Source organism: Rhinopithecus bieti, unplaced genomic scaffold (genome assembly GCF_001698545.2).
Source record: "Rhinopithecus bieti isolate Rb0 unplaced genomic scaffold, ASM169854v2 scaffold_4553, whole genome shotgun sequence".
In the NCBI taxonomy this organism is placed as follows: Eukaryota; Metazoa; Chordata; class Mammalia; order Primates; family Cercopithecidae; genus Rhinopithecus; species Rhinopithecus bieti.
The window spans coordinates 1,524,916-1,548,741 of record NW_016804694.1 but is presented as its reverse complement, the minus strand read 5'-3'; the positions used below and the strand labels follow the sequence as shown (position 1 = coordinate 1,548,741).

Sequence of the window (23,826 nt, the reverse complement as noted above, 5' to 3'; positions counted from 1 at the left end):
CTGGTGGCTGATAGGTCTATTTGCTTTTCAGTGTTAGTGTCCAGGTGCACTTTAGAGCTGTGGCTGAGCTGTTGAAAGTGTGCACTCCAAAGTCAAGTTTAAAAATGGGCCTGCCACCTGCCCAGCTGGGGGATCTCGGCTGAGCGCTTAGGCTCACAAGCCTGCTGTGAGGAGTAAATAAGCTAATTCGTGTAAAGTGCCTGGCCTGCAGAAAAAGCTCAATAATAGCTCTTCTTATAAGAAGCCCTAAGTGAGAAACTAATGCTTTATCTGGAGGAAGCAACCATTGACAGTATCATTTCAGACATCGTGATGCCATTGGGCAGGAGTTATCAATGTTTTGGGGTGAGCTGGGGGACAAGTCCCAGGGCCCCCTCAATGATGCTTGGCTTCCTTTAGGGTGGGGACTGCTCAGGCCCCCCACCCTCTACAGTCAGACCTTGGGCTGGAAGGCTGGGGGTGGGGACAGGGCAGAGGAAAGTGTTCTGTTGGTAGCTTGGCAGCCAGGCTCATCGTAAAGGGTCATTCCCCAGGAGCTGGGATGATTGAACAGATTATCTGGAACAATGGCTAATTAGGAACTAAACTTTTTTTTTTTTTTTTTTTTTTTTTTTTTGTGACGGAGTCTCGCTCTGTCGCCCAGGCTGGAGTGCAGTGGCCGGTTCTCAGCTCACTGCAAGCTCCGCCTCCCGGGTTCACGCCATTCTCCTGCCTCAGCCTCCGGAGTAGCTGGGACTACAGGCGCCCACCACCTCGCCCGGCTAGTTTTTTGTATTTTAGTAGAGACGGGGTTTCACCATGTTAGCCAGGATGGTCTCGATCTCCTGACCTCGTGATCCGCCCGTCTCGGCCTCCCAAAGTGCTGGGATTACAGGCTTGAGCCACCGCGCCCGGCCTGGAACTAAGCTTTTTGGCAGGAAATCTTTCATTCTAAGCTTGGTAAAGTTTCACACCCTACCCTGGTCTCTGGGCGAGATACGGAGGCTTCTCTGCCCAGGCCTGAGAACCGGGAGCCTGGGCTCCCCTAACTCAGGGCCCCTGTCTCCACCTCTGCCCTGCCTTACCTGGAAGCCATAACAAAACAGGCAGCCATTTGGGAGGTCACCGAGCCAAATAAACGAAAGGTGCCAAGGTCATGGCTCACTCCCTGTGATTTTAGGCAAGCGCCATCTCTCTCTGGACCTGGTTTTCCTCACTGCAACAAGGAGGGGCAGCCACAGAATTCTGGACTCCTTCAGTGACGGAACCAGAGAGAACTGTCCAGACCCAAGATGGTGGCCCGCCTGGCATGGCCAGATCCTCCCTGCTCCGCCAAATCCCCAGGCCCTCCTTTCCTGTCCACAGATCTCAAGCCACTCTTCCCAGCCCCTGGGCGCCCCCACCTGGCTCCTGTTCCCAGGGCTAGCCGTGGAAAGCATTCCCTTTTTCCGTTTCTATTTGAGTCAGGTAGCTTTCTGGCCTCTAATTTTAATCCTGGTGAACATGATTCATGAGGGGCCAGGGCTGGGCTCTGCAGCGAGGCTTTTAGAATCCCCAATTAAGGAGCCATCAATAATATATGAAAAGTGTAGGGGGAGTTATGGCTGGGGAAGGGTGGGAAGCTTGTGAGGTGGAGAGCAGTCTGTCAGCTCCAGCCTCCTATCCCACTGGCACAGCCCCTGGGGGCTTTGCAGCTGGTGCATGGCTCTGAAGCTCCATCCAGCTGTAATTTGTAAAAAGGCAAGAGCTGCCTAAATCCAGGGCTGTGAAGATTGTTCAGGCTTGCGGTGAGACACCCATGCATGCCTGAGGTAGGGGCTGTGGTGAGCACGAGGGATGCTCTGCCTTTCTCACTCCTGCGAGTCCTGGCCCTTCCTCACCCACCATGGGTTGCCTCTGGGAGGGCTTCTCTGGCCTCCAAGAGCTCTTTTCCTTCATCAGTAAAGTGTGGATGATAATAATTTCATCTCCACGGGGTCATTGGAGGGATTACATGAGATCATGGATGTGTGGAAGTGTTTTGAAGTTGAGAAGTCAGGATACCAAGCAGAAGGAGGAGGAGGAGGAGGATCGGGAGGAAGAAAGAAACCTGAGCAGGGGTGTCCACAGACTTCTGGGTGACCCAGGGCTCCACTCAGCGCTGGGAGCCCCACCGGCTGGGTTACTGTCAGCATCCGTTTTCTAATGAGCTGTGTGACCTGGTCAGAACAGCCCCCCTGCCCACCTTCTCTGCCTTTGTTTTCTTATGTGTTAATTGAGAGGATTTGGTTCCTTCCAGCTCTAAAATCAGGTCTTAGGTCAATTTAGGTTTTTTTGGTGGTTGTTTTGGTTGTTTTTTCTTGTTGTTGTTTGTTTGTTTGTTTTGAGACAGGGTCTTGCTCTGTCGCCCAGGCTGGAGTGCAGTGGCGTGATCACGGCCCACTGCAGCCTCAAGTCTCCTGGGCTCAATTGACCCTTCTGCCTCAGCCTCCCAAGTAGCTGGGACTACAGATGTGTGCTTCCATGCCTGGCTAATTTTCCTATTTTTTGTAGAGATGGGGTCTCACTATATTGCCCAGGTTGATCTCAAACTCCTAGGTTCAAGCAATCCTCCTGCCTCCCAAAGTGCTAGCCCAACTTGTTAATATTTTTAAAAGGAAATCACAGGAGAGTTGAGGACTATCTCTCTCCTTCTCTCTGTCAATCTCTCTCTCTCTCTCTCTCTCTCTCTCTCTCTCTCTCTCTCTCTCTCTCCCCCCCCCCCCCCCTGTCTCTCTCTCTGTGTGTGGGGGCTGCAGGGAAAGGGATAGAGGTTGGGCAGGGTGTTAGGTCAGGGACACTCACGTTATCACCTGATCTATGGGTCCACCCAGACCCACAGGAAGTGTTAACAAGGGAGCCGGCACAGTAATCCCAGAAGTTCAGAGACTGCGCTAGGGAGTAGAGAAGCTATAGGGATAAAAATTGTCAGACCTAGTCCCAGCCTCCATTCACAGCATAAGCCTCTTACAGGTTAGTTACCACCCAGGCTTGCCATGGCGATGGGAGAAGGCAGTGCTGCTCTCTGAGAGGGAGGTAGAGGGCCTGCCTGGTGGGGTCTGTGGTCCTGGAGGGAAGCAGCCCCTCCCAGAACCATGGAACTGAGGCTGGGCAGGAGTGGGAAGAAATACCCTAACCTCTGTCTCTTCCAGTCTCCCATCTGCCAGTGCCTCCCACTGGCCAAACCCCACTGGAAGCCACAGGTTGAGGAAACAATAGTGATCCTGTTCAAAGGGAAGCAATCTCCTGTAGGATGAAGATTGGAGCTGGGGTGGGCAGCAGGCAGCAGCACGAGACTCTCCAGCCTCCAAATCAGCCCAGGCCCAACTGCCAGCCCCAAGAGCTCCCTGCGGGCTGGGCGCCTATGTCTTGACAGAGGCTGGCCCCTCCTGGCCCCGTAGTTGGATGTGGGGCAGGAAGACCTTGCTTGCCCAACCTGGGTTCTCAACCTCAGCCCTGCTCTGGGCTTCCCTCTGAGGGTGGTCTGGCGACACAGCTGCCTACCTGCCCCATACATCCCAGCTCTTCTGTGTGGTAGAGTCCCAGGGAGTCACCTAGTTTAGTCTCCAAAGAAGTTTCAAGTCTGCCCCCACTTTGAGGGTCTCACTGGAACTGATGGTATGTAATTAATGCTGCTTAATTGATATTCATGGAGCTTAGTCATAGAGGTTTTCGGAGCCCTTGGGAGCATCTTTTGGGGCATGTCAGCCTTTTCCACTGAGTTTTGTTGCCAGGAAGAGAGCCTTTCAGAAGGCAAATTCCCTCATTTCTAGGCTTCCTTCTCATTTGTACTTTTTCTTTCCTTCTGCCCAGTAGGAGGCCGTCCCAGCCCCGGGAGTCAGGGAGGTCCCCTGTCACCTCCCCTGTCACTCAGCGTCCTGCCTAGTTTTCATCCCTCAACCTCCCCACTGCACACTTGCCCGCCTTCCCTAACAATTCTCTAGGGCTCTCTGCATCACATCCTGCATGCAGATCTCTGGGTATCCGTCAGCCTTTGTTCATCAGAATTCCTGTGCTTACCAGTGTTTGGTGGTCTGTGAGCAAAGTGATGATCCCTCACTCCCAGTATCCTCAGAGCCCAAAGTATGGACAGAGGGCTCAGAAAGGCTTGAAAGCATGGACTGTCACGCCCAGGGAGCTGGCAGAATGAACAGGGCTGGCTGCGCTCCGTATTACAGGTGGTGGGGGGTTAATCCCCCTGCTCCTTCCCTAAGCAGGATTTGCTGTACAGCACTTAGATTGCATGCCTTCCTGTGGTTCCCAATGCTCGGCTGCTAATATCTCATCTCTCCAAGTCCCTTCTGGCTTGAAAACTCTATAAGTCTATGCAGAATGAAATACAGCCGCCAAAATGATTTTTTTTAAATGTCTCTTCAGTTGTGTTCCTGCCATTATTAATGGGGTGTACATTGGGCCTGACGGGACCTGGTGGCTTCTCAGATTTTAAAATCCAAGTTTTAGCATTTTTTCCCCTTTGTTATTCATCCAAGTAATGAAGGCTATAAAACATCTCCAGTAAGTTCCCAGATTGTGGATTTTGCGGTTGTTTGTGATCTGCATGTCTTAACTACCTCTGAGTCTTAGTCATCTTTCACTGTCCAGCCTAGCTCGTGTGCCCCTTTCCTGCTCTAGGAGATATTGGGAGTGGGCTTGCAGTGTCCTGTTTCCGGGGGAACTCCATTTTCTTCTTAGGCAAAATCAATCTCTAGGGTATTCCCCTCTATTGAAGCTGCAAGTGCCATTTTAAAAGCAGCCTTGTCATCTTCCTTAATGGGTGTTTTCCTTGGAGCCTATGCTGGGGTTGGGGCGGGGTGGGGAGGGAAACTGCATAAAGGATGCCTGCTCCTTCTGGGTTGGGGCTTATCTAAAATCCTGCTAGAGGGATGCTTTGAGGTTGTTGAAGGAGGAAGGCAAGTGTATTGAGAGGAAGGAAGTCAGTCCCTTCCTTAAAGGAGGATTTTCTCAAACCTGGGTGTTTACCTGGAATATTTTGCAGGAAAGCCATTAAGAGACATGTTCCTTTTGTCTGAAGGCAGGAGGTATTCATCAAGAATAAGAGCAAGAGAGGAGAATGCAGGAACTATTTTGGAACAGGGGTCATGCATTGTAAGATTGTTACTGAATTTAGGGGATGGGAAAGGAACCCAGTCTTATTCAATTTGATGTCCTCTCCATTGCTTGACACACACTGGGACTTGCATAAATGCTTGTGAAGTAAACCTCATCTTTATTTGATTTTCATAATGCTTGATGACTCCTCACAGTTAGATGCAGTAGAAATATAATGGGCTTTGGAGTTAGATATACTTGGGTTTAGGTCCCAGCTCTGCCTTGCTGTGTGATCTTGGGCAAGTTACTTAACCTCTCTGATTTTTAGTTTCCTCGTGTGTAAAATACCTCACAGGATTTTTGTGATAATTGAATGAGATAACTTAATGATCCATTAACCTGGTGAGCATTTAGTAGGGGCTCAGTAAATGTTAGTTTCCTTCCCTCCTCCTGCTATATTCTCATTTGTTAGTGGTTCTCAACTCCATCTGCACATTATGATCGGATGGATCACATTATGATCCCCTTTTTAAAGGGAACTTTTAAAAAAGCAGTTGTTCAGGCCCCACCCACTGAGATTTGGATTTAATTGGTCTGTGGTGGGGCTTGAGCATGGGTATTTTAAAAGCACCTGTTAAAGCATATATTTTTTAAAAGGTAAAATCATGACTACCACACAAGTATAAAATTAGCATGACAAATATTTATTATCAAAGCTTGTTAATTAATGAGGAAACCAGTAAGATGTTGCAACCAGTTCAAATAATTCAAACAACACACACATATAGACGATCAGGAATGCTGAAATGAATTTACACATAGATGCAAAATTGGTCAATGTCCATATGGCACAAAATGTTTAAAACCGCTCCTTGTGCATTGTATGTATTCAATAAACAGCAGCTGTTATGATCTAAACTTGCGACTATGTATCAAATGCTGTGTTAGGTCCTGGGCTGCAAAGATGAGGAGAACTTGGATTCTCCTGCTGCTTGAGAAGCTCACAACCTAGAGGGGTAGAAAGAGACTCCGTAGATCATTATCAGGTCGCGCAGTAAGTGCAGCCTTAGAGATGCAGGAGGACAATGGGTGCACACAGGAGGGGTAGGAAGTTGGAGAACAGGATGGCCAGGGAGCTAAGGCTCCAAGCATTAGGAATTGGCACATGTGGGGGGGCCCCTTAGGAGGCTGCCATGGTAGTCAAGGTGACCAGGTGAGAAAGTGATGAGGCCGGACCAAGGCCACAGCAGAGGAAGAGATTTAGCAGATGAGATTGATTGGAACATGAGGTTGCCTCGCCAAGGGAGTGAGGGACAACAAGATACCAAATCTAGTGCTGCATGTTACCTGGAGTGGGAGCTTCCCTCTCCAGTGAGATGGAGTCTTTCTCTGTCGCCCAGGCTGGAGTGCAGTGGTGTCATCTCAGCTCACTGCAACCTCCACCTTACACTGGGTTTAAGTGATTCTCCTGCCTCACCCTCCCAAATATCTGGGACTATAGGTGTGTGCCATCACGCCCGGCTCATTTTTTGTGTGTGCGTGTTTTTTTTAGTAGAGATGGAGTTTCACCATGTTGGCCAGGGTGGTCTCAAACTCCTGACCTCAAGTGATCCACCCGCCTCAGCCTCCCAAAGTGCTGGGATTGCAGGTGTTAGCCACCATGCCTAGCCCCTTTGGAAGTTTCTAACTTAATTCAGGGTAGAAGGGACACTCAGGGTAAGTCCCAGGTAACCCAGGGCCTCATCTACCACACGTGTGAGGGGCCCATGTGCTGGTGTTTTCCTGGACTGCAGAGCCCCATCAAGGAAGACTGACATTCTGACACTCAGGATTATTAAAAAGAATAAACAGCCCATTTAAAATATTTTGCTTTGCACCTGCCTGTCTTACTGGTAAATATTGTAACAAACAGCACCCCTGCCTTCATGTAGCATACAATGTGGTGGGTTTTTCGTTCATTTGCTTTTGTTTTGAGAGACAGGGTCTCTATTGCCCATGCTGGAGTGCGGTGGTGTGATCATAGCTCACTGCAGCCTCACCCTCCTGGGCTCAACCATCCCCTCACCTTAGCCTCCTGAGTAGCTGGGACCCCAAGTTCATGCTACTATGCCTAGCTAATGTTTTTCGTTTTTTAATTGTGGGAAATAAAAGCACATAGCATAAAATTTTCCATCATAACCTTTTTTTTTTTTCTGTTTTTGAGATGGAGTCTCGCTCTGCTGCCAGGCTGGGGTGCAGTGACATGATCTCGGCTTACTGCAGCCTCCACCTCCTGGGTTCAAGCAATTCTCCTGCTTCAGCCTCCCAAGCAGCTGGGTCTACAGGCGTGCGCCAACACACCCAGCTAGTTTTTGTATTTTTAGTAGAGATGGGGTTGCACCATATTGGCCAGGACGGTCTTGATCTCTTGACCTCATGATCCGCCCGCCTCGGCCTCCCAAAACCTGGGATTACAGGCGTGAGCCACCGGGCCCAGCCACATCATAACCATTTTTTTTTTTTTTTGAGGCGGAGTCTCCCTCTGTCACCCAGGCTGGAGTGCAGTGGCTGGATCTCAGCCCACTGCAAGCTCCGCCTCCCGGGTTCACTCCATTCTCCTGCCTCAGCCTCCCGAGTAGCTGGGACTACAGGCGCCCGCCACCTCGCCCGGCTAGTTTTTTTTTCTTTTTTGTATTTTTTTTAGTAGAGACAGGGTTTCACCGTGTTAGCCAGGATGATCTCAATCTCCCGACCTCGTGATCCGCCTGTCTCGGCCTACCAAAGTGCTGGGATTACAGGCTTGAGCCACCGCGCATAACCATTTTTAAGTGTACAGTTTAGTAGAGTTACAAATGTATTTGCATTGTTGTGAAATAGGTCTCTAGAACATTTTCATCTTGCAAAACTGAAACCCTTATCCCATTAAACAACTCCCCCTACACCCCTCCACCCTGCCCCTGGTCACTGCCATTCTACTTTCTATGTCAATGAATTTGGCCACTTTAGATACCTCCTATAAGTGGACACATACATTATTTGTCCTACTGTGACTGGCTTATTTCACTAGCACAATCTCTGCAAGGTGCACCATGTTGTAGCACATGACAGGATTTCCTTCCTTTTTTAAGGCTGAATGATAGTCTATTGTAAATGCAGTGGCTTTGAACGTCACCTCTTAGCCCCTCACCCCTTTTTTGAAACAAAAATTTTGCTCAAAATGTCTACTGTATTGAGCAGATACAAAAGAGAGCTGCTTTGATGGGATGGTTGGCTGGACTCATGCCCACTCTGCCCTCCTCTATGGCCTGTGGAGCCTGCAGGAGACTTGGATCCCAGTGGACCACCACCTAGCCCAGTGGTTCTCAAAGCGGAGTCCCCAGACCCACAGTATCAGCATCACCTGAGGACTTCTAAAATGCAGATTCCAAGGCTCCACTCTAGACCTACTGAGTCAGAGCTTCTGGAGTGAGGCCCTCCACAATCTGTATTTTACCAAGTTCTCTAGGTGATTCTGATGCCCAAAGATGGGGAGTGACTTGGCCTAAAGTCATTTGCGAAACTGATTGGGATTCAATTATTGACTGCCTATTATGTACAAAATTCTAGAATATCAGCTGCAAGGGCAACCAAGACAATTCAGTCTCTGAATTAGTTAGCTATTGCTGAGTAATAAATCACCCCAGAATTTAGTGGTTTAAACAACAGGCAGTAATCTGAGTGCAGCTTTAATGGGTCCTCTGGCTCAGGGTCTCTCTCACAAGGTCACAGTGAAGGTGTTGACCAAGGCCTCAGTCATCTCAAGGTTCAACTGGGCAAGATTTGCTTGCAAGCTCACCCACTGGTTGTCGGCAGGATTTCAATTCTTATGGATGGGCAGATTGACAGCCGCTGTTCCTCACTGGTGTTAGCCTGGGGCCTCCTCCTTTCCTTGCCGCCCTCTTCATAAGTCAGCTCACAACATGGCAGCTGGTTTTATTAAGTGGGCAAGCAAGACAGAGCAAGAGAAGGTGCCCATACGGAAGTCATCGTTGTTTATAACATAACCTTGGAGGTGACATTCTATGACTTGTGCGATACTCTGTTCAGTACAAGTGTGTCACTAGGTCCAGCTCACATTCGACAGGAAGTGATTATGCAAGGGCATGAATACCAAAAGGTGGGGATCTTTTAGGAGGTGGTCTCCTATGGTCCCTGCCTCTGCCCTTGTGTTTGCAACTGGGGAATCAAATAAGTACACACCTAATTGTGGAATCAATTCTCAGAATGGTGGTCATGGAGTGGGCACAAGTTCGGGGAGGCTCAGAGAAATAAAATTCTCTGGTTGGAGGAATCAGGAAAGCTTCCTGGAGGAGGTGGTATTTATATCAGGCCTTGAGGGAATGAGGATATGTCACTGGCAGAGACAGGGAGGCCAGGTGAAGGGAAGGGCCTGCTCAGGTATGAAGACCATTAGCTTGCATGGAGATGGGGAGAAGCCATGTGGGTTGGAGCCATACTGTACGTGCCTTCCACTGTCAGATGGAAGAACTCATGCTTTGATTGGGAGGGGATGGATGTCAGGAGCCTGGAGAGACAGGGCTTTCATAACTGCCAGAACCAGGACTAAGGGGCTCTGAGCCCAGTGCTCTCCCCGCCCTACCAGCCCGGTCCTGAGGTTTACCCTCCAACTTCTCTTGCAGTTTGGGCGCACCGAAGTCATCGACAACACACTCAATCCCGACTTCGTGCGCAAGTTCATTGTGGATTACTTTTTCGAGGAGAAGCAGAACCTCCGTTTTGATTTGTAAGTGGAAGATGGTTGGGGGAGGTGGTAGGAGCTGAGATATTAGCGGGAGCCCAGGTTGGCCTGGGATAGAAGTGGCAATTAGCTGAAGTCTGCCTGCACCCTCACCAGGAGAGACAAATTTAACAGTTTGTCTCAGTTAAGTTGGGGATGGCATTAGGCAAGCTTCTTGGTGCCGGGGAATGTCTGCTGAGGAAAGATCCTGAAGGCTACTCTTGGCTGTGCCTCTGGGAGCCCTTTTCTCCCCTAGTAACCAGGAGGGAGCCACTGGGTGCTTCCTCTGCCTAAGCGTGTTCTGGGAGAGGGTCCCTGCAGCCTCCCCTCCCGCAGAGGTGGCCTGGCTGGTGGGGCTCAGGCATCTAGCATCCATTGGAAGACGAGAGTGCCTTTCTCCTGACATTAAAGATCAGGGTGGGATTTCAGGCTTGGTAAACAGGCCGGGGAGTTTGTGATGTTGTTTTTATGGGGTATGGGATGGTTTGAAAAGTCTTTGCCCCACAGAAGAGTGGTCAGAGTGGGAAAGAAGGGGGTTTGGCACCTTAGGGAGCAAAGGAAAGAATGCAGTGGAAGGAAATAACTTTGGAGGGAATGATGGGAGGTATTGAGGCTGAGGAGAGTCAGCACAGCCCATTGTAGAGAAGTCACCTGGTGACATTTTGAAGAGGGCTGATAAGAGAATGACCATCTCTCAGCAGGAGTCATCTGGGCCTGGCATGGCTGTTTGGCCACAGAGATGCCAGTTGGGGGGGGGGAGATGCTGGGGGAAGGTGGCAGGTGAGGCTCCAGGTGAGCAGACCCCAGGTGAGGGGAGGAGGCCAGCTGCATCACGCTGCCTGTAGACGGCTGAGGTGAAGGTGTTAATGCCTCCCTCCTTCTTGAGTGACCAGGCCCGTGGGCAAGCTGGGCAGGCCTGGGTAGGGTGAAGCCATAAGGGAAGGTCAGAAGCAAGGTATTAGCACCACGGGCAGCCAAGGCTTGGCTGCAAAGAGCAAAGATGGGAAACTCTGTAAGTGAGGGGAGCGAAAGGTAAGGTGGCTCAGCCACCTGTGAACCAGCCGGGCGGACAGAGTTCACTGATTTAATTTTTTCCATTTTTAATGAGGTGTAACATACACATGGTGAAGTGCATAAATCTTAACGCCTACTCCACGATGCATTTTTACATCCATTTCCACCCCTCTGATCATCACCCAGCTCAAGGACAGAACATGTCCAGCACCCAGAAGGCTCCCTTTCATGCCTTCCAACAATTACTCCTGGAAATATTCACTGCATTGGGACCTGTTTTTGGGGGACAGGGGCCCTGACTCAACTTGAGAACCCAGGCAGGATTGGGCAGAACATCCACAGCTACCTTCATCATTTCTCTGTGTTCCCTGCAGATACGACGTTGACTCTAAGAGTCCCGATTTATCCAAGCACGTGAGTTCTGCCAGTGACCGCTCAGCAATTCCACAGTTTCTGAAATGCCATCCTTCGGGTGGGCCCGGGGCTTTGTTGGGATGGAATGTGTGTCCGAGGCTGCGCCCTGTCATTTAAGGGCTCTCACACTTCCAGGAATTGGGTGATGGGGGAGGTGGGATAGCTGTGAGCAGAGTGGGTGACACTGGTCTCTTCTGTTCCCTGGACATGCAGGATTTCCTGGGCCAGGCCTTCTGCACCCTTGGAGAGATTGTGGGGTCCCCTGGGAGCCGCCTGGAGAAGCCCCTCACGTGAGTGTCTGGGTTGCTTTCCCAGTGGTGGGCCAAGTTCCTGCCCATTCAGCTGGGGGCTGGCTCAGGGCGGGGGGCAAAGCAGTCAGCTGACTATGACTGGCATCTGCAGGGTTGTTAGAAATAAAGAGACCCCACGCATCACTGCTCTCATGGGGCTTCTAATCCAGGTATTTCAGGGGAACCCAGGCTGGGTTATTAGAGCCCCATCTCCTGGGAAGGCTCAGGAGGGAATAGACTAGACACCATATAATCTATTCCCACCCTGACCCCTATCATAGTGTGGAAGAAGAAACTGAAGCCCAGAGAGGGGAAGTGACTTGCTCAAGGACACACAGCTAGAAAGAGGGAGAGCTGGGATTTGAACCCAGGGCTCTACACACATAGCATATTCCTAAGATTGTTCACAGCTTGTAGGCCAGAGCTGGCTACAGTGAGGCCCCTCCCATCCCATCCTGTCCCTGGCAGTCCCTGAACTTAATTTGCTTTTAGAAAAAAGCTGTTGCTCTGAAGCAGGCTCTGGGATGAGGAATCCCAAGGCTTCTCACAGTGGAGCCTGAGGATGTCTTCAGGGGCAGCCAGGGCTGGCCAGGTGGTAAGGGTGACCTCTCTTGTCCCTATTTCTCAGGAAGTCCCGGGGCAGGGCCCGTGCCTGTATAAACAATTCTTACCTTTCCCCACACTGGGGAACACTGGTCACCATTTTTTGGTGTCCATGTTTCTCTGGACGGCCCCCCTCACACTTTGCATTTAAATAAACTAATTTAACTGGATCCCGAGCATTTTGAATATTTTAGGTTGACACTCATGGGCAGGGCCCAGGAAAGAGAGGGCAGACTGGGATGGGCATCCAGGCCACAAGGCAAAGAGCCCAGGAAAGGGAGATCATTAGCCCCCCGCTTGCTTCTGCCAAGTTCCCACTGGACGCTGTCCCCTCACCATGATCAATCATTGCAGTGTGAACCGGGCACGGTGGCTCACACCTGTAATCCCAGAGCTTTGGGAGGCCAAGGCAGGTGGATAGCCTGAGCTTAGGAGTTCAAGACCAGCCTGGCCAACATGGTGCAACCCTCTCTCTACTAAAAATACAGAAAAATTAGCTGGGCGTGGTGGTGCACACCTGTAGTCCCAGCTACTCGGGAGGCTGAGGCACGAGAATCTCTTGAACCCAGGAGGCTGCAGTGAGCCGAGATTGTACTACTGTACTCTAGCTTGAGCAACAGAGCAAGACTCTGTCTCAAAATAATAATAATAACTGCAGTGTGTGTGTGTGTGTGTGCGTGTGTGTGTGATCTCTCTTCCAGATCCTTGCCCGGGATCCCCAGTAACTCATGGCCCCTGGGCTCCTGGAAATGTTTCCTTGGCTCCCAAAAGGTCTCATCTCTGGGTTCCTAGAAAACAATGAAAATAGCTATCATTTATTGAGAACAAGGGGAAAACCCCTGTTTTGGAGGCCTCTGTAGCTTATAGAATTTGAGGGCCTCTTGAAAAAAAGGATACAAAATTCACATTCATATTTGGTAGGCCCCTCCCTCTTAGGACATATTTCTAACAATTTTTATTCATAATTTTATATTCTTTCTCTAGGAACATCTGCCCCTGTGCTCACTTCAGTGTTAACCATGTGCTAAGTGTAGCACACCCATTAGCATCTGCTCTTTCCAGCAGCACCCCCACCCAGGGCTTTACGTGGGTTGCCAGGTTGGAGATGCCCTACTAGGGAGGGTGTCTGTGCTTCCCAACTCCCAGCTGCCTGGGTCCAAAACCACTAGTCATTTGGGTCTGTTTCTTGCCTGCTGTCACCTGGTCCACCGTTGGTGACAGGGAACTCTTTCTGGGGGTGGGGGAGTATTGAGGGAGGCTTGCTATGGAGACAGCTTTTGAAACTGAGGCTTAAAGGACAAGCAAGATCTAAAATAATAGAGGTTGGCCGGGCGCAGTAGTTCATGCCTGTAATCCCAGCACTGTGGGAGGCCGACGGGGGTGCAGATCACCTGAGGTTAGGAGTTTGAGACCAGCCTGACCAACGTGGAGAAACCTCATCTCTATTAAAAAATACAAAAATTAGGCCGGGTGCGGTGGCTCAGGCCTGTGATCCCAGCACTTTGGGAGGCAGAGACGGCGGATCACGAGGTCAGGAGATCAAGACCCACCCTGGGCTAACACGGTGAAACCAAACCCCGTCTCTACTAAAAATAAGACAAAAAACTAGCCGGGCGAGGTGGCGGGCACCTGTAGTCCCAGCTACTTGGGAGGCTGAGCGCCAGGAGAATGGCGTAACCTGGGAGGCGGAGCTTGCACTGAGCTGAGATCTGGCCACTGCACTCCAGCCTTGAGGCGACCAGAGCTAGGACTCGTCTCAAAAAAAAAAAAAGAAACAAAAAACAAAAATTAGCCCGGTGTGGTGGCGCGTGCCTGTAGTCCCAGCTACTAGGGAGGCTGAGGCAGGAGAATCACTTGAACCCAGGAGGCGGAGGTTGCAGTGAGCTGAGATCATACCACTGCACTCTAGCCTGGATGACAGAACGAGACTCCCTCTCAAAAATAAAATAAGATAAGATAAGATTAAATAAAATACAGAGGTTGATGGCAATATTGGAGGGGGAGGTGGACCTTTTACCTCATCAAATATTTTATGTGTCTTAGTTTAGTTGTCTTCCTGACTAAACCCTGTGAAAATCTCCTGTTTACTGGACACATATTTTGGGCCAGGCATGAGGGTCGTCAGTATTTTGCTTGTGAAATCTGTGTTAGTTCACTGGGGCCGTTGTGGCAAATGCCACAAACTGAGTGGCTTAAAAAACAAAAATGAATTTTCTCACAATTTTGGAGGCTAGACATCAGAGATTAAGATGTCAACAGAGTTCATTTCTTGTGAGGATGGCTGTCTTCCTTCTCATCTTTGTGTCTTCACGTTGTCATCTCTCTCTGCACCTCTGTGTCCTAGTCACCTCTTCTTATGAGGACACCAGCCATTAGATTAGGACCCACTGCCATGACCTCATTTTACCTTAATTACCTCCTTAAAGACCCTATCTCCAGGCCGGGCACGATGGCTCATGCCTGTAATCCCAGCACTTTGGGAGGCCAAGGTGAGCAGACCACCTGAGGTCAAGGGTTCAAGACCAGCCTGGCCAACATGGTGAAACCTTGTCTTTACTAAAAATACAAAAATTAGCTGGGTGTGGTGGTGCATGCCCGTGGTCCCAGCTACCCAGGAGGCTGAGGCAGGAGAACCACTTGAACCCTGTAGGTGGAAGTTGCAGTGAGCTGAGATCGCGCCACTGCACTCCAGCCCGGGTGACAGAGCAATACTCTGTTTCAAATAAAACATAAAAAAAAAAAAATAAAAAGAAAGACTCTATCTCCAAATATAGTCCCATTCTGAGGTCCTGGAGATTAAGATTTTAATACATGAATTTTGGGGGATACAGTTCAGTCCATGTCATGATCTCATGTGATTCTTCCGGTAGTCTCCCCATCTCGCAGTCTGGATGCGGAGGCTAGAAAGGGAGAACAGGGGTTCCCAAACTGCAGCAGGCACCAGGGTCACCACAGATTGCTGGGTTCCACCCCGCAGTTCCTGATCCCGTGGGTATGGGCTGGGCCTGGGAATTTACATTCCTATTAATAACGTTCCCAGGACATGCTGGTGCTGCTGGTCTGGGCATCCCACCTTGAGAACCACTGAGGGAGAGGAATTTGCCCAGAAGAAGGGCTCTGCTTGCTCTGGCCTGTGACTTTGATCCTGTTTCAATGACTTCCAGAGCAGCTGCTTGTCTCCAAGCATCTGGATGCCAAGTGTGCTGGCCTGTCTGGATGGGGGTACTCAGCTCATAGCATGCTCTCTCTTCCCCTCTCTCCACAGGATAGGTGCATTCAGCCTGAATTCCAGGACGGGCAAACCCATGCCAGCCGTGTCCAACGGGTAGGTCACCAGACATCTCTGGCCCTGGAGTCCTTAGACATTCAACCAGCTCTGCAAAGGGGGCCTCAGAGTCTGGGCCTGGTCCCTGCTCCCATCCCTGTGAATCTGGCCCTGATCCAGGGGACAGAGAGTCCAAGGTTCCTCCTTAGGCACCCAGGCTCTTGGCCCTGAACAGAAGCCCCGACTTGGCAGCGAGCCCCTCCCCCATTCAAGCTTGAGTTTGGGCATCTCAAGCCCGGGTGGCTCCTGGGACTTCAGGGAGAGGGTGGGACTTACAGGTGGGGATGTCTAGGGGATGTCTAGGAATAGCAGGGCTGGGCACTCTCTGTTCCTTTCCTCTCTCCCTGGCCTGGTTTCTCTGGGCCCCCAATCCCCACCCTTCTCTCCCCCTCTTTCCTCCCCTCTCTTTATCCTTTCCCCCCTGTTCCCCTTCCTTGTTTTGGCTGCTGGATGTCTGCCTCCTCCTCACCACAAAGTAGATCCAGCTGAATCCCCACTTTTCACGTTTGCTCGTTTGCTAGCCAGCTGCGGTGGGCCAGCCTCACTCCACCACCCTGACCATCTGGTTTCGGCTGGTCTCATGCAAATGTGGCCAACGCAGAGCCTCCCCCTCCTTCCCTCCCCTTCTTTCCCGGTTGGGGAGTTCCCACCCTGGCTTCTTTCTCACGCCCACTCGCCCACTGGGGCTGGGGGTGGGGGAGTGCAGGGCAGGGAACCTCTGCCTGCAGGGGCCTCTGCAGAAGGGCATTTTATTGGGGTAAGCAGAGCTCCCCTGGCCTTCCCTGAGAGCTGTCAGGAATTGAGGTTGCAGCAGCTGGATATGCCACTGGGCCAGCTGCAGGTGGGGAAGGGGCCTCCAGGGGGCCGGAGATGCTCACAGCCCAGGGAGAGCATGAATGCTAATTCACCCGGAGAGTAGAGAAGCAGCAACTGGGGAGGCAGCGGGAGGCAGACAGAGATACAGAGACAGAGAGGGAGAGAGAAAGGAAGGCCAAGAAGGTGGGAGCAGGTTGGGGCTGGAGAGGAGGGAAAGAAGGATCGGAAATAGAAGAAGGACTCAGAGGCAAAGAGAGGAACAGATGGAGAAACATGGGGCGGAGGAGGCTGGCGTGGAGGATTCTATCTCCCTGGGCAAACAAATCATGTCTTTACTACCATGAAGGACTGGACCAGGGGGTGGGGAAGGGCTTTGAGGCACTCAGCTCAGCTGCCCAAGTCTAGAGGGACAAGCTGGCAGGCACTGTCCCCTGTCCGTGGCAGGGGATGCCCCAGATGTGGCCCCTGCTCTGCTCACCTGATTTGGAGAAATCTGGGCTGTCCTGTCAACGCCCCAGGGCCGGCTTCCCTTCCTCCCCTGCCTCCTCTGTTTGAGAGCCTCTCCCTCCAAGAGCTGGTGCTGGGAAGAGCTCCATCAGTGGTTCTCAAAGTGTGTTCCACAGACAGCATGCTGGTGGCCCTGTGGCTGGCCTGAGGTGTGAGGCTGGATTTTACCAGCATTGCACAATTGTGAAGCAAAGGGTGCGGGGAGGGGGATGCTGCTCACTGCAGACCTTCTCTGTGCCAGGCACTGTGTGGGTATATACAGTCACACTCATTATATAGGGGAGAAAACTGAGGCTCAGAGAGGTACAGGAATGAGCCCAAAGTCACAGAGCTACTGGACAATCCGACATTTTCCTCTCCCTCCCAGTGGCCCCTCCCCCACCTCTGGCTTAGTCCCAAGCATCGGAGTGGGCTGGGCTGGTGCCCAAAGCCCATCTAACCAGGGGAAGAGGTGGTTCAGGTCCCCTGGGTGGAGCCCCAGCTGAAGAACTTGCCCTCCTGGAGGGATGTGCTGGGGTGGACCGACTTCACGGACCTTGACCTGGTTGCCCATTTCACTGGGGAGCTGCACAGTCGGCTGGGATCTCTCACTCCCAGGGAGACCCCAGCCAAGGCACTCAAGGGGACGTAGCCATGGGAAAGAGCCTGGGCAAGCTACCAGCGAGGGTCCACCAGCCCTCCTGCCTTCCTGCCTCCCACGACACATCAGAGTGGCTCAGAGCTGGACTGTCCTGGGACTCTGGGGGTCAGCTGGGTGTGAGGTGGGGTGGCTAGCCCATGAGGTCTTTTGCCCACAGAAGTGGTCTTTGGATGGAAAGTTTGAGAACCACTGGTCTGGAAGCCTCCGGGTGAGTCTGGATGCTTTTCCAATTCTAGGACTTTCACTGCAGGCACTACCCTTCCTGGTGGGCTCTCGGGGAGCAGGGGGTGGGGCAGCTCCAGGCTTGGGGACCCGGCCCCAGGAAGCAGTGCACTAGGCCACACTGCCACAAGGATTTCGGGAGACTCTGTCTTCTCAGGGGCTTTGGGGGAGATCGGCTGGATGGTAGCGGGAGGGGGAGGCTGGGCAGGGGCTGATTGAGGGAGTATCAGGTTTATGGCTCTGTCTTTGTCTGGCTTTCCATTCTTTCATCTTCTCCTCTCCCAGTGGTGTCCCAGGAAAGAAATGTGGCACCATCATCCTGTCCGCTGAGGAGCTCAGCAACTGTAGGGTGAGTGGCAGAGGACTCCAGCACAGGACGTGGTTGGGGTGGGTGGTGACAGAGTGCAGGTTGGCCTCCCTGAGCCCCTGGAGGGAACCAAGGGTAGACAGGGCTCCTGAGGCTGACCTGGCTGTCATAGAATTCTGCAACATCGGTGCTAGTGGGTGTTTTCCCTTTTTATAGCTGAGCAGACTGAGGCCCAGAGAGGAGAAGGAACTCACCCACAGTCAGCAGCAGAGCCCAGCTGAGCTCTGTCCCCTGGCTCCCATGCCAGGGCTCCCTCCCCTCCCCATCACGGCCGCCACTCACGTGTCCTTGAGCCGAGACTGCCTTGGCACCAACACTGTGGCAGCAAAGACCTTTTCAGTCTTGAAGGAAGCCTGGGTGCTTGACATTTAGCTGTCATTTTTCACTTTCATCTCTGGAGTAGGGTGACGCCCTGCATGGGGTGAATGGAGTGTGTCTGTGCGCGTGCATATGTTGGGAAGAAGTCTGCAGTACCAGGCAGCCTTGGTCTTGCTTTTCCTGTAGGACTGTTGGGGATCAGGAGATGGGGACAGCTGAGCACACCAAGAAGGGGCTCAGGGGACCTCATGATTAACAATAATGATAAAGTATCATAATGGTGATGGTCAGTATTTGTCAAGAAATAGGCACTTTACATAAGTTATCGCTGCTCTTGACAATCATCCTAAGAAGTAGGTACTAAAATGTTACTCCCATTCTATGGATGGGGAAATTGAGGCTCAGAGAGGCAAAGTCACCTGTTCAAGGAAGACAAGCAGCAGAGCCAAGATTCTACTCCAGGTCAGCTTGATTCTAAGATCTGGGCTCAGCCCCGAAACCGCTGCTATCTTAGGTTACTAAGAGTGGCTATAAAAGTGGGAAAGTGTTGGAGCTTGGAGAGAAGAGGAGGAGGCTGGGACAGACGCAGGGAGGGGCAGGGTGCAAGCGTAAACAAAGCCTGGGCTACCCTGGGAACACAGCTTCCCACGGGGCTGGGAGGGATGACCAGGAGAAACAAGATTTTCCTACCTTCCTGGGAGGTCAGTGCTACAGATCAGCTGTCGATCAATATTTACCCTACTAGAAATTTAAACAGAATTTTAAAAAATGTATGTATTAATTCCTTTAAAAATAACAATAGTTGAACCCATTATGGGTCAACATAAATAACATATATTTTGAGGTCGGGTGCAGTGGCTCATGAGATTGCAGTCTCAGCTCACTGCAGCCTCTGCACTCCAGCCTAGGTGACAGAGCGAGACTCCGTCTCAAAAAATAAATAAATAAAATAACACATTTTGAAAAACAACAATAACTTACAATAATCATTTAATGAGAAGAGTGGCCATGTTTTACATTTTTGCAAATCTCCTTAATGTCTGACTTAATGGAAGACATCCAGATTCTCATGGCTGCTTCTGTAGTCAATCTATTGTGAAATCCCTCGGATAACCTCTGGAAAACTCTTCATCTTTGCATTATTATGAAAATCGTTTTGACCCCAAAGATCCCCCGGGGTTCCTGGTCCATACTTTGAGAGCTGCTGGTATTGAGATATAACAGTGTTAGAGAACATTAATTGAGTCATTATTTTGGGCCATACACTGTGCTAAGCGGTTTACATGTATTGACTTACTTATCTAAGGTATTATAATACATAATGTAGTGTGTAGTATGATGTGTTATAATATCTGATGAATTATGGTCCTCATTAATTTTCCTCACTTTTATAGATAAGGAAACCGAAGCACAGAGAAGTTAAGTGACCTGTCCAGGGTCACGCAGCCACTGAGTAGAAGAGATTTGAATCTTGGCAGTTTGCTTATAGAGCCAAGGTCTTTAACTACTGGGCTGTGGTGTTACAAACTCTGTTTCCAAGGACTTCCAGTGGAAGACTAAAACACATGAACACAGAATCGATAGTATAGGGCAGTATAGAGATGACCAAAGAAATTCATATGCAACTGCTCACCCTGGTTGCTCTGCTTATCTGTTTATCTCAGTGGATCTGAAGGCACTTGGCAGTGGGAATGAACCCCACCCAATGTGTACACCCGGGGCAGGACTCGGGGTGCAGTAGGCGTTCCTAAGGACCCATCACGAATATGTGACTGAATGCTTAGAAAGCACAGACCTTGTGTTCAGCACCAGGTCATGGACAAAACACACATGTCCGCTGAGGATCTGGATGCCACTGGAGTTCAGACAAGGGAGAGAATTCAGTTACCCTGTGGAAGAGAGCAGTTGCAGCTCCCAGAGCCTCCGTTCTCCACCTGCAGCTTGGCGCTGATAGGGTTAAAGGAGTTCATGAATGTGAGTGTGTCTAACAGATGCCTAGGAAAGGGTGCATCTGAATTCCTTGAACCTAAATTCAGTGTTTCCCCAAGCTTCTAGCCCAGCTGGTGACTTTCTTCCTAGTTTATAACCAAATAAAGTCACATACATGAAAGCGCTTTGGAAATTCTAACGCTCTAGACAATGCTGGTGGCCATTACTGGTCTAGCATTCCAGGGGTTGGTAAGCAGTCTTAGGTTTAATACCTATCAGGTATTAAACCCTCCCTCTTCCTCCTTCTTCCCCAGTCCTCCCTACTCCTTCACCCAGGGATGGCAGCAGTTTTCTTGATTTAAGCTGTTGCAGCACAAGGGGTCTATGTCGGAGGCAGGGAGCGCCCTCCCTTCCTCCTGAGATTGTCAGCTCCTTTTCTTCTGGGGCATCTTTAGCTGAGTTCTGTCTCTCCCTAGAATCCTTGCAAGGAAAAGAGACTAATTCCCAGCATCTGGCTGAATTAAAATAATTACATCTGAACAGCTTTGCTTCGTCTTTCCAGCTCAGCATTCAGTGGGAGGATCAAAGGAAGAGGGTGGGGTCTGAGAGATGATTTTTCACCAGAGCAGGGCTTCCTGCTCAAATGAATACATTTTGCCGAAGTAGACAAACCCTCTCTTCATCCATGGGGACGGCGTGGGCGGATGGGAACCAGCAAAGGATGACAGTGGACTCCAGCGTGTCACCAGCATAGTTTGACAGGTTATAGAAAAGCCTTGTTCATCTGGAATTTAAATGCCAAAGAAGTTCCCACAATCAGAATTTGATCCAAATACTATCGAATGGTACTTGATGTTGGCAATGATGAGGCTGGTCTCCCGAAAGGCCTTCTGAATCACCCAAGGTTCAGTTCTGCTCAGCAGTAAAGCGATTGTTACTGCCTGTAATACTGGCCAACATTTGTTTACCGAGACTCTCTTATTTAGTCTTATTTGATTCTGACCGCAGGGCTAGGGGGCTGGGTAGGTGTGAGTGGCCCTGTTTTATGGATGCAGAGAAGTTAGTGGCCTGCCTAAGATTGCTGGGATTCTAGCTCAGGCCTTGGACTCCTAATCCTCAGTCTTTCCCTCACCCTTGGAGCCTCCAGCCCTCACAGTACAGGGAGCAGTCACCGACCTTCTGTTCCTTGTGGGGCTATTGCCCTCAACAGGCAGGCTGGCTTTGAGCAGTGGAGGCTGGAGTTCATGCCTATAATCCCAGCACTTTGAGAGGCCGAGCAAGGCAGGAGAATAGCTTGAGCTCAAGAGTTCGATACCAGCCTGGACATCGCAGTGAGAACCCCCTGATCATCTCTACAAAAAAAAATTTTTTTTAATTAGCAGGGCGTGGTGGTGCATGCCTGTGGTCCCAGCTACTCAGAAGGCTGGGGCAGGAGGGTCACTTGAGCTTGGGAGGTCATAGCTGCAGTGAACCATGATTGCACCACTGCACTGAAGCCTAGGGAACGGAGTGAGACCTTGTCCAAAAAAAAAAAAAAAAGTAGGGCTTGTTGTCAATACAGAGGGTTGGATAGCTCTTTGCCCTTCACTTCCCAGCCCCTTGGTTCCCCCTAGAGACCTGTCAGCCACCCAGACCTGCGTTGCTCTGGAGTCAGGACTTTCCAGCTCAGAATAATATGTCCATACCACCTCCTAGTCAGGTCCCTCCACCCAACTGGCCATCCCAGCCAGGATAGTGGTGGTGGTCACGGAGGAGGCAGTGATGGAGTGTGCCTCACCTCTCTTGAGCAAAAGGAGTTAGAACTTCACACCATAACTGCCCCTGGGGGCCTCGCCACCCCTTAGATGTCACCAGCATGCTCATGTATTCTTTCATTTCAGTTCAGAAAATATGCTTTGACTGAGTCCCTGCTCTCCCGGAATTTTTAATTTAGTGTGAGAGATGGAAATGCCAACCAGCAATCACATTAGAGCAGTGGTCCTTAGCCCTGGTAGATCCAGTGCCTCTTCTTACAACAACTATTTGATCAGACTCTTGACTATCCTGAAGGAAAATGTATAGATTCTATGTAATATGCCAATATATAGAGACAGGTGGGAGAATGAGCCCTTCCAGTTACCTGGGGAAGATTGGTCCAGGCAGACAGAACAGCCTGTGCAAAGGCCCTGGGGCAGGAGTGATGGATGATGAGTCAGAAAGATGAGACTGTAGGTGCTGATGGTGGGAATCGTGGCCAGATTGTGTGGGACCTCAGAGCTGGGGAACTTAGCAGCCTGGATCCCAACACAATCAAAACTTTCACTGTTCCAAAGACAAGCTTCAGGGAGAGGCCAGTTTCTGTACCTGAGAGATGAGGGCAGAGGGAGGAGCCATGGAGAAAGAGAGATGAGAAGGAAAAGTCAGGTTAAGTGGGGGAGGTGGTGAAGGTTCTTCAAGACTCAGAAGTATGCAGGTTGATACATAGGAGAGACGTGTGTTGTGACTGGGACCGATATGAGCATCCTGTGTAACCAGCATTCAAACATCACCCTTCTTAAGGTTAGTTTGAAATTTTTTGGTCTTAGAAAGAATTTATCTGGCCTTAAAACCAAAGCAAAACAAAACATTTTTTCCTGATGCTAAAAAAAATAACATGTTCATTATGAACAAGTTGGAAAATATAGAAAATGTAAGTAGCATGGAAAATCACTCAGAGATAATCACTGTTGACGTTTTGATGTGCTTCCTCCAAGGCTTTCTTTGAGTGTCCATGTACATAATTTTTCTTATAATTGATGTAATATAGTATCTAGTTTTATAGCCTGCCTTTTCCTATATCATTATACATTTTTAGAAAACATGTAGTTGATAGCTGCATATTATTTCTCTATTGTATGGATGGGGCTATAATTTATCAAAGCTGTTCTTTTTAGGAAACAATATAAACAATACTGTAGTGAACATCCTCATATCCAAATCGTCCTGTTTTTCTTTTGAACTTCAGTTGATGGATTTTGGTTAGTATCCCAGAAACACAGGCTCAATGGGTGGGAGGGAAAACGGTCAATCTGGGGTTTTTAGCCTCTGAATGACCAAATCAACAGATGCACAACTGATTGGATTGTTTGGGAAGTCCGTCATTAATAAACAAAGAAAAGCCAGCTTGGCCTCAACATGGTTATTACAGTCAATGCATAAAGACAGGCCCAGCCTCTCAGACCAGCTTCTGTGCCCACCATCTGTGTATGAATAACCTCCAGCCTGTGGGGTGTTCACTGACGTCCCAGGTTGCCTGCTTCTGCCGTCCTATCCCATGAGCCCAGCTCCAGCCTCTTCTTCCTAGAGGGTCCTACTCACAGAATCACCCCCAGCTCCTGGTGTGTTTCCTCCTGCTGGAGTGCTGAATTTCAGAGTTGTGACTAATGATTCCTTTTCTTTTTCATTGATGTCTTATTTTTTTCTGACTAAAAAAGATAATATGTTAATTCTAGGAGATTTGGAAAATCCAGCACATTTTAAGGAGAAGACAATAAATGTACTGTGGCCCCAACCATCTATCTAAAAGCTCTTCTTTTTAATTTTTTTTTTTTTTTTTTTTTT

The 23,826-nt window shown here is 50.0% G+C and overlaps 1 protein-coding gene across 6 annotated transcripts in view; it reads left to right on the top strand.

Moving 5' to 3' along the window:
* Window positions 1–23,826, top strand: part of CPNE5 (copine 5) — a 98,189-nt gene that overhangs the window by 28,970 nt on the left and 45,393 nt on the right. For 3 of the 6 annotated variants that reach the window (XM_017870109.1, XM_017870112.1, XM_017870111.1), the window contains exons 4-9: window positions 9,705–9,808; window positions 11,191–11,230; window positions 11,444–11,520; window positions 15,389–15,448; window positions 17,569–17,619; window positions 17,919–17,982. In XM_017870109.1, coding sequence (XP_017725598.1) covers window positions 9,705–9,808; window positions 11,191–11,230; window positions 11,444–11,520; window positions 15,389–15,448; window positions 17,569–17,619; window positions 17,919–17,982 — 396 coding nt within the window. Of the gene's footprint in view, window positions 1–9,704; window positions 9,809–11,190; window positions 11,231–11,443; window positions 11,521–12,012; window positions 12,294–15,388; window positions 15,449–17,568; window positions 17,620–17,918; window positions 17,983–23,826 lie in introns of those variants that run through there. The other 3 variants (XM_017870110.1, XM_017870116.1, XM_017870113.1) reach the window with 3 other exon arrangements.